The 17,685-nt window shown below is 40.7% G+C and overlaps 1 protein-coding gene across 1 annotated transcript in view; it reads right to left on the bottom strand.

Moving 5' to 3' along the window:
* The window catches only part of LOC120030477 (asialoglycoprotein receptor 1-like), a 33,178-nt gene extending 17,498 nt beyond the window's left edge, over positions 1 to 15,680 (bottom strand). Inside the window, exons 1-2 of the mRNA XM_038975890.1 lie at positions 15,587 to 15,680; positions 11,851 to 11,937 (exon numbers count right to left, since the gene is read on the bottom strand). Of these exons, the coding sequence (XP_038831818.1) occupies positions 11,851 to 11,937; positions 15,587 to 15,671 (172 nt within the window). The 5' untranslated portion in view covers positions 15,672 to 15,680. The remainder of the gene's footprint in view (positions 1 to 11,850; positions 11,938 to 15,586) is intronic.
* Positions 15,681 to 17,685: the final 2,005 nt, after the last annotated feature.

The following is a 17,685-nucleotide window of genomic DNA, read 5'->3' as shown; positions in this document are numbered from 1 at the left end:
TTCCTGTGGAATCATAAGATGTAAGTATTTTTTTTCTTTATTTTCCAAGGGGTGGATCAGCTTAATATTGTGGAAAGATTGTTGCTTCCATCAATGTAATTGTCTGCATCATTTCCAATCCCAAATATATATTTTTTAGTAAATATACCCATATACATACACATATGCATAAATATACACATACAGTGGGGAGAACAAGTATTTGATACACTGCCGATTTTGAAGGTTTTCCTACTTACAAAGCATGTAGAGGTCTGTAATTTTTTATCAGAGGTACACTTCAACTGTGAGAGACGGAATCTAAAACAAAAATTCAATAAAATGCAAATTAATTACTTAAAAACCATACAATGTGATTTTCTGGATTTTTGTTTTAGATTCCGCCTCTCACAGTTGAAGTGTACCTATGATAAAAATGACAGACCTCTACATGCTTTGTAAGTAGGAAAACCTGAAAAATCAGCAGTGTATCAAATACTTGTTCTCCCCACTGTATATACATACACATACCTATACAGTATAAACATACCTACTTTTTTTTTGAAAATACCTTTATTATTCCCCGCAAACCCTACCACCCTTCCCCCAATTGGAGTAAACTAAATAATAACACTTAGGCTTCTACCTTCAGTTTTTACATCTTATACACATTTTACAGACACAATCTATTTTACAATAGGTACATTTGGTTTGTTTTTAGTCCTTCCTCTATTTCTGATGTCCATCCAGTTGGATTTCTATTTGTAACTGTGCTATTTCACAAAATTTCTGAACCTATATACATTTTACAGACCCTGTATGTTTTACATTGGTTATCTTGTTATTAGTCCCACCCTTCAGCTCCATTCAACCCCTCCCATCTATCTCTCAACATCATCCATTTTGGATTTCTATTTGCCATATATTTTTCAACTGTGCTGTGATGCTTGACAAAAGTACTGAACCTTTCTATTCTCATAGCTTCTACAGATTGTAAATTAAAAATAAACATTTTTTGCTAAAATAATCATTATATTATTGATTGATTGACTATAGCTTTTCAAATCACGCCAGTATTGCTATCTGCAGCGTTAGTTCTAGGCAAATGTTGCAATTCTTCAGCCATTCCTGGACCTGTGACCAAAAACGAGCTACATATGGACAATACCAAAATAAATGATCTAATGACTCTGCCTCCTCACAGCAGAATCTGCAGAGCTGGGAATATTGTATCCCCCATATATATCACATTCTATTGGTTGCAAGAATTTTGTATAGTAATTTAAATTGAAAAATTTGAAGTTTTGAATCCGGCATTGTTTTGCGTATCAATTCATAAATCATGTGCCATGGAATGGGTACATCGAAAATCTCTTCCCAACTATTTTGCAATTTATATGGCACAGCTGTCAGTTTTTTGGTTCTTAAATCAAATTGGTATATGTTTTTATTTATCACACTTTTCTTTAATCATTTATGTTCTTTAATATAAGTTCCTTACTTTTTTCCCCTTCTACTTGCCTCTTCCATTTTTGTGGTAATGCTGCAAATAGTTGGTTGTAATTTTGGGTAGAGTAGACATTTCCATATGTCTGTGTTAGCTGCATGTGTGACGTAACTCCACCAGTCCTATTTATGATAACATTCACTAAAATTATACCTTTTTAAAAAATGTCTTCGAAAAATACGTTTTTTTTTATCAATTAGTATATTTGAGTTCAACCACAATATTTGTTGTATTATTTGTTCTGTCTTTTCAGGTGGATTGCAACCAACTTTCTAAGACTTGTTTAAAAAATAACAATATTTTGGAGATTATTTCCTTTTCAATCAACCGAAAGTGAGCAGGTGTAATCTGAATAAAGGGAAAAAGGCCATTCTTGAACATAGGATGAGACATTCCTACCAATTTACTAGAGAACCAGTTTGGATTTAAGTATAACTTTTGTATGATTGATGCCTTTAGTGAGAGGTCTAATGCTTTAACTTCTCTGGGATAGGTGGCAGTGTTTTCACGTCCGGATGAAAAGCGTGTCCAAAGTAAACTGCCTGCTACTCAGGCCCAGAAGCTAAGATATACATATTATTAGTAGATTTGGATAGAAAACACTCTGAAGTTTCTAAAATTGTTTGAATCATGTCTGTGAGCATAACATAACTTATTTGGCTTCCCCGAGGACAAACCATTAGGATTTTTTTCTCTTTCAATGGTTTTCATTGGGAATCCAGATTTCTAAGGGACCTTCTTGCAGTTCCTATCGCTTTCACTGGATGTCAACAGTCTTTAGAAATTGGTTGAGGTTTTTCCTTTGAGAAATGAAGAAGTAGCACTGTTCAGAATGAGGGTAGAGAGAAGTGTACTCTTTGTTAGAGGCGCGTGACCTGAAAGCTCGCTACACTTTGTTTTCCTCCGGTATTGAACACAGATTATCCCGTTTTAAATTTGATCTATTATTTACGTAAAAAAATACCTAAAGTTGTATTACGAAGTAGTTTGAAATGTTTGGACAAAGCTTACAGGTAACTTATGAGATATTTTGTAGTCACGTTGCGCGAGTTGGAACCGGTGTTTTTCTGGATTAAACGCGCCAAACAAATGGACATTTTGGATGTATATCGACGGAATTAATCGAACAAAAGGACCATTTGTGATGTTTATGGGACATATTGGAGTGCCAACAGAAGAAGCTTGTCAAAGGTAAGGCATGAATTATATCTTTATTTCTGCGTTTTGTGTCGTGCCTGGAGGGTTGAAATAGGATTGTCTGTGTTTATTTGCTGGGGTGCTATCCTCAGATAATAGCATCATTTGCTTTCGCCGTAAAGCCTTTTTGAAATCTGACACATTGGCTGGATTCACAACAAGTGTAGCTTTAATTTGGTGTATTGCATGTGTGATTTCATGAAAGTTACATTTTATAGTAATTTATTTGAATTTGGCGCTCTGCATTTTCACTGGATGTTGGCCGGTATGACGCTAGTCCCACATATCCCAGATAGGTTAATATTTAATAATTTTTGCCCTCCGAATTCATATTCGTCATATAAATAGGCCTTTTTAATTTTGTCTGGCTTGTCATTCCAAATGAAATGGAATATTTTTTGTTCATATAATTTAAAAAGCAAGTCACTAGGTTTAGGCAAAACCATAAGCAAATAGGTAAACTGTGATATGACTAAATTGTTAATCAGGGTGGTTTTTCCACAAATAGACAGGTATTTTCCTTTCTATGGTAGCAAGATCTTATCTATTTTTGCTAACTTTCTATAAAAATTTATTGAAGTGAGATCATTTCTTTCTTTTGGGATTTGTATACCGAATATGTCCACATCTCCGTCAGACCATTTAATTGGTAAACTACACAGTAATGTAAAATGTGCTTTTTTTTGTGATCCAATACGTAATATGGTACACTTATCATAATTTGGTTTTAACTCAGTGAGGATACCAAAAGTATCTAGATCCTCTATAAGGCCGTGGAGAGATTCTAATTGTGGTTTTAAAAGAAAACATGAATCATCAGCGTACAATGACACCTTAGTTTTTAAGGCACGGATTTCTAATCCCTTAATATTATTGTTTGATCTAGTTTTAACAGCTAACATTTCAATGGCAATAAAAATAGATATGCAGATAGTGGACAACCTTGTTTTACTCCTCTAGATAGTTTAAAACTTTCTGAGATGTAGCCATTATTTACTTTTTAACACTTAGGGTTACTATACATAACTTTAACCCATTTTATAAGAGATTCCCCAAAATGGAAATATTCTAGGCATTTGTATATAAACTCCAGTCGTACTTTATCAAAAGCATTTTCAAAATCAGCTATGAAAACCAGGCCTGGTGTCCCCGATATTTCATAGTATTCTATTGTTTCCAGTACTTGTCTTATATTATCTCCAATGTATCGTCAATGTAAAAAACCTGCCTGATGAGGATGAATAATATCTGACAATAATTTTTTTATTCTACGCACTAAGCATTTTGCTACGATTTTGCATCACAATACTGAAGTGTAAGAGGTCTCCCATTTTTTAAATGGACTGGATCTTTATATATACCACTTGGGTCCTGTTTCAGTAATATTGATATCAGACCTTCGTGTTGCGTGTCTGATAATCTACCATTTATATAGGAGTGGTAAAAAATTGCTAATAATGGTCCACTGAGTAAATCAAAAAAAGTTTTGTATACTTCCACTGGTATGCCATCCAACCCTGGAGTTTTCCCAGCCTTAAAGGCTTTAATTGCATCACAAAATTCCTCCTCTGAAAGTTCCTGAAAGTTCCTTCCCTTCACATGAGTCTTTCTGTACAGATGTTAATTTTACATTATTATTAGGGAAAAAATCCATACAATTAGTTTCAGTTAGTGGAGATGGAGGAGACTGAAGAGAAAACATATTCTTAAAGTACTTTACTTCCTCTTTCAAAATATAATTCGGTGAATCATGCGTGACTCCATCATTTGTAACAAGTTTCAATAAAACCTTTTTTGTAGCATTTCTATGTTGAAGATTGAAAAATAATTTGGTGCATTTTTCCCCATATTCCATTCAGTTTGCTTTATTTTTATAATATGTTACACTGCATCTTTCTTGAATAAGTTCCTCCATTTCTTTTTGTTTTTCCTCTAACGTATTATGTGCCTCTATGGTACAGTTTTATTTGCTGTCTAACTGTACGGTTAGTCCTTCAATTTCCTTTGTTAATATGGACTCTTGATCTAAATTGCTTTTGTTTTATAGAAGAAAACTGATTTGCATGGCCTCTAAAGGCACATTTAAAGTGTCCCATACAATAAGGGGATCTGCTGTACCTATGTTATGTCCGAAAAGTCAGTTATAAATTATTCTTTCCTAGTTCTAAACAATTTATCATCTAGTAGGCTTTGATAAAATGTCCAATATCCTCGCCCATGTGGAAATTCTGTAAGAGTAAATATATGCCAATTATGTGATGATCCGACCGCATTCTGTCCCCTATCAACACTTTTTAAACTATTGGTGCCAGAGAGAATGGCGTAAGAAAGCATTCAAGACGACTAGCTTGATTAAGCCTCCGCCATGTATATCTCACTAGGTCAGGGTATTTGAGTCTCCATATATCCACTAATTCCAATATATCCATGACATTCATGATTTCCTTAAGTGCCTGAGAGTGATAGTTGTAGTGTGATTTCCTTTCAGGTCCATAGAGGTATTTAAGACCGTATTGAAATCTCCCACCATAATAATAGAGTCTAGTGTTGCTTGTAGAGATGATAAATTCTTATATATATTTTCAAAGAAGCTTTGATCACATATTTAAAATAATCCATCTACCTTGATGATCTGTTTGGACAATTTGCACATTTGGATCAAAATGACTTTTAATTAAAACCATCACCCCTTTTGAATTTCTTTGCCCATGGGAGAAATATATTTCGCCCCCAGTCCCTTTTCCACAAACTTCATCTAAAATTGTTGAATGAGTTTCCTGTAAACAATAGATATTATATTCCTTCTCTTTTAGCCAGGCAAATACTGATCGGCTTTTCTTATTATCTGCTAAGCCATTACAGTTGTAACTGGCTATACTTATTTCACCACATACCATGATACACAACTTTCAATTCTATTTATCAAAATATATGTTTGTAAATGTACCATTAAAAAGTATCATGATGATTGAGTGTCTATATAGCTGTACCATGATATTTGCATTGCTACTAAGTAAACCTCTGTCACGACTTCCGCCCGAAGTCGGCTCCTCTCCTTGTCCGGGCGCGTTCGGCGATCAACGTCACCGGCTTTCTAGCCATCGCCGTTTCATATGTCCATTTGTTTTGTCTTGTTCCATACACACCTGGTTTTCATTCCTCAATCAATCTACATGTATTTAGTCCTCTGTTCCCCGTCATGTCTTTGTGTGTAATTGTTCATTGCAAATGGTGTATGTTCACGCGTGATACTTGTATAGTTTATGTTCCGTGTTTTGGGGCACTTATGTCATTTTTTGTGCCTATTGTTGAATGGAATAAAAGTGCTCTCCTGCACCTGACTTCGCCTCCCGTACACAGCTTTTACAGAATTACACACCCAATGATGGAGTCAGCAGGAGCAGGTACCCCGGTTAGAGGAGTTGAGGAGCGCGTCCAGGAACATTCAGCTATGTTAAATCATCTTGGTGCCATGATGGAGACAGGAGGTCTCCCCAGTGCCTCGACCAGCGCAACCGGGGTTCCCTCTACCCGGGGATACGCCTCTCACTTCCCAGGGAGTATGATGGGACGGCAGCACAGTGCCAGGGATTCCTATTACAACTGGACCTCTACCTGGCCACTGTGCACCCAGCTCCCACGGGAAGGGAGAAAGTTTCTGCCCTCGTCTCATGCCTCTCAGGAAGAGCTCTGGAGTGGGCAAACGCCGTGTGGGGAGAAGGAGACCCGGTGTTGGACCACTTCGAGGAGTTCACCCGTCGCTTCCGGGCCTTCTTCGACCATCCGCACCGAGGGTAGAGCGGCGGGGGAACGGCTCTTCCATTTAAGGCAGGGGACGAGGAGCGCCCAAGATTTTGCCCTGGAATTTCAGACCTTGGCCGCCGGAGCAGGCTGGTATGACAGTGCCCTCATCGACTACTATCGGTGCAGCCTGTGTGAGGACGTCCGACGTGAGCTGGCCTGCAGGGATGCCACCATCTCTTTTGATCAACTGGTGGATTTGTCCATCCGGTTGGATAACCTGCTGGTCACCCGCGGACGTCCAGAGGGGGCTCTGTCGGGACCATCTTCCAGCACCCCCGCTCCGGTGGCCATGGAGTTGGGAGGGGCTACTCGTAGGGAGACTGGAGGAGCCATCACGTGCACCATCTGTGGCCGCAGAGGGCACACTGCCGGTCAGTGCCCTGTTGGTTCCTCTGGGAGTCGAGGCAACAGGCAGGGCACTCTGGCGTCACCCCAGGTGAGTTCGCACCACACTCATCCAGAGTCCTCTGTTGATCACCTGTTTGTATCTGTTTGTTTCCCTGATTTTCCCCCGCATTCCCAGCATATTGCGCTCGTCGATTCAGGCACAGTTGGGAATTTTATCGACAGAGCGTTAGCCCTTAGTTTAGGGATCCCCATTATTCCTGTAGTTAGACCTTTCCTGGTTCACGCTCTGGATAGTCGACCATTAGGATCCGGTCTAATCAGGGAAGCCACCATCTCCCTGACCATGGAGACGCAGGGGGGTCACGAGGAGAAATTCAGTCTCTTTCTCATTGACTGTCCTACATTTCCTGTGGTACTAGGCCTTCCCTGGTTAGCTCCTCATAACCCCACTATTTCCTGGCAACAGAGGGCTCTCACGGGGTGGTCGCGAGAGTGCTCGGGGAGGTGTGTAGGGGTTTCCGTTGGTGCTACCACGGTGGAAAGTCCAGACCAGGTCTCCACCAAGCGCATCCCCCCAGAATATGCCGATTTGGCTCTCGCCTTCTGTAAAAAGAAGGCGACTCAATTACCACCTCATCGACGTGGGGATTGTGCGATAAATCTCCTGGCAGACGCTGCGCTTCCCAGGAGTCATGTGTACCCCCTGTCGCAAGCGGAGATGGTGGCTATGGAGACATATGTTTCTGAATCCCTGCGTCAGGGGTACATTCGGTCCTCCACTTCACCCGCCTCCTCAAGTTTCTTTTTTGTGAAGAAGAAGGATGGAGGTCTACGCTCGTGCATTGACTATGGAGGTCTCAATCAAATCACGGTGAGGTACAGTTACCCACTACTTCTTATCGCCACGGCGATTGAGTCAATGCATGGGGCGCGCTTCTTCACAAAACTGGATCTCAGGAGTGCGTAATACCTGGTTCGTATCCGGGAGGGAGACGAGTGGAAGACAGCGTTTAGTACCACCTCAGGGCATTATGAGTACTTAGTCATGCCGTATGGGTTGATGAATGCTCCATCAGTTTTCCAATCCTTTGTAGACGATATTTTCAGGGACATGCACGGGCAGGGTGTAGTGGTGTATATCGGTGACATTCTGATATACTCCGCTACACGTGCCGAGCATGTGTCCTTGGTACGCAGGGTACCTGGACGACTGTTGGAGCATGACCTCGATGTCAAGGCTAAGAAATGCCTGTTCTTTCAGCAGGCCATCTCCTTCCTAGGATATCGCATTTCCACATCAGGGGTGAAGATGGAGAGTGACCGCATTGCAGCCATGCGTAATTGGCCGACTCCCACCACGGTAAAGGAGGTGCAGTGATTTTTAGGGTTTGCCAATTACTACCGGAGATTTTTTCAGGGTTTTGGCCAGGTGGCTGCTCCCATTACCTCACTGCTGAAGGGGGGTCCCGTACGGTTGCAGTGGTCGGCTGAGGCGGACAGGGCTTTTGAGCAGCTAAGAGCTCTGCTTACTTCAAAACTCCGCCCCTGTGCTTTCTTCTCGAAGAAGCTCAGCCCAGCGGAGCGTAACTATGATGTGGGGGACCGGTAGCTGTTGGCTGTGGTTAAAGCGTTGAAGGCGTGGAGACATTGGCTTGAGGGGGCTAAACACCCTTTCCTCATCTGGACTGACCACCGCAACCTGGAGTACATCCGGGCAGCGAGGAGACTGAATCCTCGTCAGGCAAGGTGGGCCATGTTCTTTACCCGTTTTGTGTTTACCTTGTCCTATAGACCAGGTTCCCAGAATACGAAGGCAGACACACTGTCCCGGCTGTATGAAACAGAGGAGCGGCCCATGGATCAGACTCCCATACTCCCGGCTTCTTGCCTGGTAGCGCCGGTCGTGTGGGAGTTGGATGCGGACATTGAGCAGGTGTTGCATACAGAACCTGCTCCCCTTCAGTGTCCGGTAGGGCGTATGTACGTTCCGTCTGCTGTCCGTGACCAGTTGATCTATTGGGCCCACACGTCACCCTCCTCTGGTTATCCGGGGATCGGTCGGATGGTGCGCTGTCTAACTGGGAAGTACTGGTGGCCCACCTTGGCTAAGGACGTCAGAATCTATGTTTCCTCCTGCTCGGTGTGTGCCCAGTGTAAGGCTCCGAGACACCTGCCCAGAGGTAAGCTACACCCCTTACCCATTCCACAACGACCTTGGTCACACCTGTCTGTGGATTTTTTAACTGATCTACCGCTTTCACAGGGAAACACTACGATCCTGGTCGTTGTGGATCGTTTCTCTAAGTCCTGTCGTCTCCTTCCTATGCCCGGTCTTCCTACTGCCCTACAGACTGCGGAAGCCCTGTTCACTCACGTCTTTCGGCATTAACGGGTGCTTGAGGATATAGTGTCTGATCGGGGTGCCCAGTTCACGTCTAGAGTCTGGAAGGCGTTCATGGAACGTCTGGGTTTTCACCCCGAGAGTAACGGGCAGGTAGAGAGAGTCAACCAGGATGTGGACAGGTTTGTGGACAGGTCCTATTGCCAGGACCGGCCGGGGGAGTTGCCGGCGTTCGTGCCTTGGGCCGATATGGCACAGAACTCGCTTCGCCACTCCTCCACTAACCTCTCCCCCTTTCAGTGTGTATTGGGGTACCAGCCGGTTCTGGCGCCGTGGCATCAGGGTCAGACCGAGGCTCCTGCGGTGGACGACTGGTTCAGGCGCGAGGAGGAGACATGGGAGGCCGCCCGTGTATACCTCCAGCGAGCCGCGCTTCGCCAGAAAACCAGCGCGGACCGTCACCGCAGTGAGACCCCAGTGTTCGCACCGGGGGACTGTGTCTGGCTCTCGATCCGAAACCTGATGGAGGTCAAATGTACACCTTTTCCCTGAAACACCCACAACATGGTCCCCTGTATTGACCATTTTCCCAAGCATCTCCATGCAGTCAGACTTTTGATTTTGTGCCACCAGGGCCACAATAATATACCCCCTCTCTGAATGTCCGAGTGTGACCCTCTCCCCATGGGTTACTGCAGCTAGTGTTTCCAGCACTGCTACTGCCTGGGTGGGGGCGCCCCACCGGAATCCCCAAGGTCATCAATGTTCTCATTAGCTGCTTTGAGAATTTCCTTGTGTAGTATGCTCTCCCTTTAGGGGGCTTTGGCTTTGCAGGATCAACCCTGCCAAGCAGGCTCAGAATCTTGAGGGGGCAGTGCTGCTCTAAGTCTCTGACCGCATTTTGGCTGCATACTGACTGCTTACAGCAGGCCCATAAAACAGTTTGGAACTACTCCTTAGTATCTGGGTCATTCAGGTGGGTGTCTAGGGTATAGGGTTGTTGACAGTTCCATCAATATAGGACAATAAATAAATTAAATGTATAATTTATTTTAAACACTGTTCCACCATGATAGGACAAGAAAAAATAAATAATAAAAAGACGTATAATTCATTATAAAAAGTATATCCATCATCTGAACAACATTGAAAGCTCTCTCACACCCCCGCTCACAGCAATACATTGGTTCTGGGATATGCAACCATTTCCTTTCTCACTCAACGCCACTTTCCCAAACATAAAAAACACACACCACACCATCCACACATACTGTGCCTTCTGTTTACTGAGTTTTTTTCTTCACCATGTTGAATTAGTGCTTTTGTGTTCCAATTAGTTATATTTGAAGATATATAGAAAAGCTATATTTTTTATTGTATTATTACAATCCATAACCAGGCTAGAAATGTGTTTCATTATTTTCCTCGTCTATAAGAACTTTGTAATTTTTAAAATAGCCATGGAGTAGTCTGTGACTCTGAACAAGTGGTTATTAATATATAGTTTATCGACGACGAGAGCCACTCGTTTCCCTTTTAATCTGTTTTCCTTGAAAATTGGATACAGAACTTTACGCTGTTCTGCAATTTCCTTCGGGAACTGGTCATTCATGCCAATTTTAGTCACAGCAAGTCTTTTACCCAGGCTTTTAACCATTATTTTATCTTTAAATGAAGCAAATTTGGCAACGATTGGGCGTTCATACCTCTGCCCTCTCTGTCCAAAGCGGTGTACACATTCGAGTTGGATTTTGTAGATAGCTTCACGTGGAATCTTCACGTGGTACTCTCCAACTACAGATTCAGGAACTTCTCCTTCTTTCTTTTGGATACCTGTAAGTACCAGATTCTCTCTCATGGATCTAGTCTGATGTCCAGTAAGGCTTCCCTCAGAACGGTGTTCTCCTTTTTAAGTTCATTCACTTCGGTTTCAATCTAATTGACTGTCACTTTTAGCTTGTTTGTTTCCTTCTCCAATGTCACAGCTTTTTCATCACTCATCTCGAGGCTTGCCTTCAACTCTTTTATATCCTTACTGACTAATTCAAGTATACCCAGTTTGTCATTTATTGATTTTAACAGATCGGTTTCGACCTTTACCATTGGTAAAAATGTGGTGAAAATATTAAATTGTCTGTGTCTGTAGAGGAGTCACATTTTCGTTTTGAAATCGGTTCCCTTGTCTTACGCTCCGTCATGTTTGGGTGTTAATTGTTTTCGTGATATTTGTCGATAAATTTCTCTAGTCTTAAGATTTGTTTTGTGTTATTATCCAGATTGAAGGTTATCATCACCAGATTGTGTAGTGCTAATAATTAGTCTAACTTGCCGATATTGAATATTACGTTTTTATCTTAAGGTGCTCCACATAACTACGTTCAGTCCGCCATCACCTGTCTCAGTGCCGCCCTCAGGAGGATTCTCAGGAGAACAAATTTCCTGATGTAAGGATTGGAGAGAAGGAGGAGTGTCCAAAGTGGAGTATATCTACTTGGGATGGTGAGAACATGTTTTTTGTCTGAACTACAGCTGTAACGACCCTTTGGGAAGAATTTAACTTGGTTAAAGCTTCTCTAGTGTCCGTGAGTTATTTACTCTGAACAATTAGAACCTAACAGGTTAAATACGGGGTACTTAATGTAACCCTTAGCTAACTGTAACACACACACCTCACCTTTCCCAGGATCCTCCTGCTCACTAGCTCTACCTCCTGGTCTTCTAACCTCAGAGTATGTGACATCTTCTTCACGTTCGGCTACTCCTATGGTTACAGAGAGATGAAGAAAGAGATGGTTCCTTTTTTTCACATATTTTATACATATTGCACCCCATGTGTGATTATATTGTTTCCTTAAAACCAACCTCATGGTGATTACCTCCTATTAGAATTGTACCATTCTAGTTCCTCTCTAAGAATCCACTATCTCAACATTCTGTTAGAATTGTACCATTCTAGTTTCTCTCTAAGAATCCACTATCTCAACATTCTGTTAGAATTGTACCATTCTAGTTTCTCTCTCACAATCCACGATCTCAACATTCTGTTTGAATTGTACCATTCTAGTTTCTCTCACAATCCACGATCTCAACATTCTGTTAGAATTGTACCATTCTAGTTTCTCTCACAATCCACAATCTCAACATTCTGTTAGAATTGTACCATTCTAGTTCCTCTCTAAGAATCCACTATCTCAACATTCTGTTAGAATTGTACCATTCTAGTTCCTCTCTCACAATGTACGATCTCAACATTCTGTTAGAATTGTACCATTCTAGTTCCTCTCTAAGAATCCACTATTTCAACATTCTGTTAGAATTGTACCATTCTAGTTCCTCTCTCACAATCCACTATCTCCACATTCTGTTAGAATTGTACCATTCTAGTTCCTCTCTAAGAATCCACTATTTCAACATTCTGTTAGAATTATACCATTCTAGTTTCTCTCACAATCCACTATCTCCACATTCTGTTAGAATTGTACCATTCTAGTTCCTCTCTCACAATCCACTATCTCAACATTCTGTTAGAATTATACCATTCTAGTCCTCTCTCACAATCCACTATCTCAACATTCTGTTAGAATTGTACCATTCTAGATTCTCTCACAATCCACTATCTCAACATTCTGTTAGAATTGTACCATTCTAGTTCCTCTCTCACAATCCACTATCTCAACATTCTGTTAGAATTGTACCATTCTAGTTTCTCTCAAAATCCACTATCTCAACATTCTGTTAGAATTGTACCATTCTAGTTTCTCTCAAAATCCACTATCTCAACATTCTGTTAGAATTGTACCATTCTAGTTTCTCTCTCACAATCCACTATCTCAACATTCTGTTAGAATTGTACCATTCTAGTTTCACTCTCACAATCCACTATCTCAACATTCTGTTAGAATTATACCATTCTAGTTCCTCTCTCACAATCCACTATCTCAACATTCTGTTAGAATTATACCATTCTAGTTCCTCTCTCACAATCCACTATCTCAACATTCTGTTAGAATTGTACCATTCTAGTTTCTCTCTCACAATCAACTATCTCAACATTCTGTTAGAATTATACCATTCTAGTTCCTCTCTCACAACCCACTATCTCAACATTCTGTTAGAATTGTACCATTCTAGTTCCTCTCTAAGAATCCACTATCTCAACATTATTTTAGAAATGTATCGGTCTACACAGAACAAAAATATAAATTCAACATGTAAAGTGTTGGTCCCATGTTTCATGAGCTGAAATAAAAGATCCCACATATGTTCCATACACACAAAAAGCTTATTGATATCAAATGTTGTGCAAAAAATTACATCGCTGTCAGTGAGCATTTCTACTTTGCAAAGATAATCCATCCACCTGACAGGTGTGGCATATCAAGAAGCAGATTAAAAAGCATGATGATTACACAAGTGCAGGGGACAATAAAAGGCCACTCTAAAATGTGCAGTTTTGTCACCCATCACAATGCCACAGATGTATTGTGGGAGCATGCAATTGGAATTCTGACTGCAGGAATGACACCAGAGCTGTTGCCAGAGAATTCAATGTTTTAGAGAATTTTGCAACTGGACTCACAACCGCAGATGTATGGCGTTGTGTGGGCAAGCAGTTGGGCAAGCAGTGGGGCAAGCAGTTTGCTGATGTCAACATTGTGAACAGAGTGCCCCATGTTGGTGGAGGAGTTATGGTATGAGCAGGAATAAGCTACGGACAATGAACACAATTATATTTTATCGATTAGCCATTTGAATGTACAAAAATACCGTAACGAGATCCTGAGGCCCATTGTGAGAGACATTTTTTTTAGGTATCTGTGACAAACAGATGCATATCTGCATTCTCAGTCATGTGAAATCCATAGATTCGAGCCTAATGAATTTATTTACATTGACTGATTTCCTCATATTAACTGTAACTCAGTAAACTCTTTTAAAGTGTTGCATGTTGCATTTATATGTTTGTTCAGTATACTTCCTCTCTCACAATCAACTATATCAACATTCTTTTAGAAATATACCAGTATACTTCCTCTCTCACAATCCACTATCTCAACATTCTATTAGAATTGCACCATTCTAGTTCCTCTTTCACAATCCGCTATCTCAACATTCTATTAGAAAGATACCGTTCTAATTCCTCTCTCACAATCCGCTATCTCAATATTATTTGAGAAATATACCATTCTAGTACCTCTCTTACAATCCACTATATCAACATTCTGTTAGAATTGTACCATTCTAGTACCTCTCTCACAATCCACTATCTCAACATTCTGTTAGAATTGTACCATTCTAGTTCCTCTCTCACAATCAACTATCTCAATATTATTTTAGAAATATACCATTCTAGTACCTCTCTTACAATCCACTATATCAACATTCTTTCCATTGAGCTCTACTAGGTTACAGTCCCTTGACTGGAAGGTCCAACATGCAAATCACTTTATTAGCTGTTAGGGTAACTAACCAAATAATACAATGTCTAATATTCTAATTCAACATATCTGAAGAAAAGCGGACATTGTTTTGAGAAATGAGGAAACACTATCGGCCATAAACCAAATGTTACAGGTTGATGCTCTGTCTGTCTGTCTGTCTGTCTGTCTGTCTGTCTGTCTGTCTGTCTGTCTGTCTGTCTGTCTGTCTGTCTGTCTGTCTGTCTGTCTGTCTGTCTGTCTGTCTGTCTGTCTGTCTGTCTGTCTGTCTGTCTGTCTGTCTGTCTGTCTGTCTGTCTGTCTGTCTGTCTGTCTGTCTGTCTGTCTGTCTGTCTGTCTGTCTGTCTGTCTGTCTGTCTGTCTGTCTGGAAGTTGGTTGACAGTGTAAAATCCAACAGATACGTCCAGAGTGTGACGAGTAACAACTCATTTAGATGGAACTGTCATATTCTCATGCCCTTTATATTGCACTAATACTGTACATATCCTTCAAATAGGATTCTATATGGAGAATCATTGTTGAGGCCGTGTGGAATGTATTCAAAAGGAAATGAACATGTCTGAAAGTCATAAATAAAACACAAACATTGCACAATACAACATTTTGCTATAGTACATTCTAAAAGAGATGCCCAGTGTCTCATACAATACCACATGTTAAACATATAGTACTAATTCATATTAATAAGTACAGTTACAAATACACTTCAGAAAAGCTCATATTGATCCCAACCAAGATACTGTCTTCTTTTCCCTATAGCCCCTGGGTTTACACAGTGTTCGTGACACAACCACACAGTAAATCATCATCACTATAATTATAACCAGTTGATAGTCTATACAGCCTTCTTCTGTTACTAAGTCCTTGTTGAATTATGACATCTCCACCCTCGCCCCACAAAGTGATGAAATGTTGTGTTGTAAACTTATGCTTGAAAACTAATAAAGCAATATAAATGAGCGGGAACTCACCATTAGAAACTTCACTTTCTGCTCCAGTATCTTGGTTCTGATGCCGAGTGAATGTAACATCGGAGTAGATGATTTCACCAGACATTATTACTGCTCTAAGTTCTCTTTCAGAGTGGAGACCAGAAGAGGAAGAAGGCCCTCAACACACACACTCAGTCATTCAAATCCCATAAACACTCACAAACTCAACCACACACACACTAGCAGTACACAAACACAACTGTTACGGAATGTTATGCAAATAACATTCAGACACACACACACAAACATGTACGCATGAATGCCCGCACACACACTCACCCGTCCCAGGAGAATGATGAGGAACTGCAGTGGGGTAGGGAGGTGCAATAAAAAAATCATATTCAGTTCCTATTTACCGCTGGGCTTCATTTGAATATGTTGTAAACTAGCAACCCTGTCATTGATCTGTATTACTGATATCATTTTTAAAGGCAGTACCAAGACAGTTGACTTGTCATCGTCATTCAAACATGGCCTGTAGAATTTACTGTAGGTAGGATTCTAGCTAGCTGTAATTATATAGCGATATAAAATATTATCTTTCAGATAAGTTTCATTCATGATAGATCGTTAAAGAAAGACAGCAGATAATACATTATTTCTATAATCCTAATATATTATACAACATCAGATATCATCAAATTATGTGTTATAATAATCATTTCATAATGACAGCTCCTGCCAATTTGACTCTTTTTGAGGGCTCTCTTGGAGCTCGATGCTGACAGCTGTGGAAACAACTGTTGTTTTCTGTGAATCTATTTATATAACCGGTGACAGTGACACTATTCCCATATTTACATACTGTCTCTGCATCCTGTTGTCCAAGGCAGGTAAATGATGTGGTGAGGTGTATTCAGATGAGGTATTATGTCATTTGATCCTCTTTCAAGGTTATAAAATTACCAAGTATGAACCTATGTGTCTGAAAAACTAATTTACTGCTACTACTACTACTGCTACTACTACCACTACTACTACTGCTACTACTACTACCACTACTGCTACTACTACCACCACCACCACCACCACTGCTGCCGCCGCCGCCACCACCACTAATACTACTACTACTACTACTACTACTACTACTACTACTACCACTACTACCACCATGTCCTACAATACATTCTACAAATATCCTTATATCCCACTGTGTAATTCTAGCATGACTCAACAAAAAGAGAGATGTGTGTCAGTGCATCAATGTCATGTTACTGTTGTCAGATGAAAGAACTCTGTAATGTGTTACATGGAGAAGACATGTTGAGCTCTAGAACCTTCTTACTGAATAGTGTTTTTTTTATCAGAGAGATGAATGGCAATGTTCTTTTAGCATACCGTATACTGTAGTTCACTTGTCATATTAATATCTCCTTTACATTTAATCTATCACGCTGATCACTACTTTCCTGGGTTATTTCTTTGAACAGTTGACAGACCTACTTTGTTTGTGCTGTAATGCAACAACATTCCCACACAGTTGACCTCCAAATAGCTCCTAAACCAAATGATAAATGTCACACGTGCCATGAAGTCAAACCGTTGACACCTTTCCACCTCTCCTAGTGAAACTACAGATTCTACTGAACATGTAAACATGACCGGGTATCATAAATTCAATATGTTTTTATCCATAAAACGCCTTCCTCAGATCTTTCCTTTATTTTCATTAGTTCTCTTTTCCACCCACAGAGATATGACATGGTTGCTGTGTCCACTCCTTTTACAGAAATAGGAAGTGGACTAGAGATCAACAGGACATCAAATGCTAATTTACTCTGTTTCTTAAGCATCTGTAGCTTTCTTATTCTGACAAAAAGCCCCAGTTGTGTCACAGCCACAGGAACTGTAGGGGACACTGGACACTATCTTTGGAACGCTATGTCCGAGTTGCAACTCTCAACTTGGCAGAATGTTATGTGGTAGGTAGTTCAGTGTTAGGCAACACACTAAGACACAGGCCGAGGGCATGAGACTTGAAACAAACTACCCCAGCTCACAGTCGGCTCTGTAGGCAAATAGTCTAGATACGCTGCTGACAGTGTTTACGAGATGCCAGACAAAAGGCATTTTTTATA

The sequence above is a fragment of the Salvelinus namaycush genome, chromosome 36 (genome assembly GCF_016432855.1).
Source record: "Salvelinus namaycush isolate Seneca chromosome 36, SaNama_1.0, whole genome shotgun sequence".
Taxonomy (NCBI): Eukaryota; Metazoa; Chordata; class Actinopteri; order Salmoniformes; family Salmonidae; genus Salvelinus; species Salvelinus namaycush.
The sequence above is the reverse complement of the archived record's forward strand: the minus strand, read 5'-3'. Positions and strand labels throughout refer to the sequence as shown.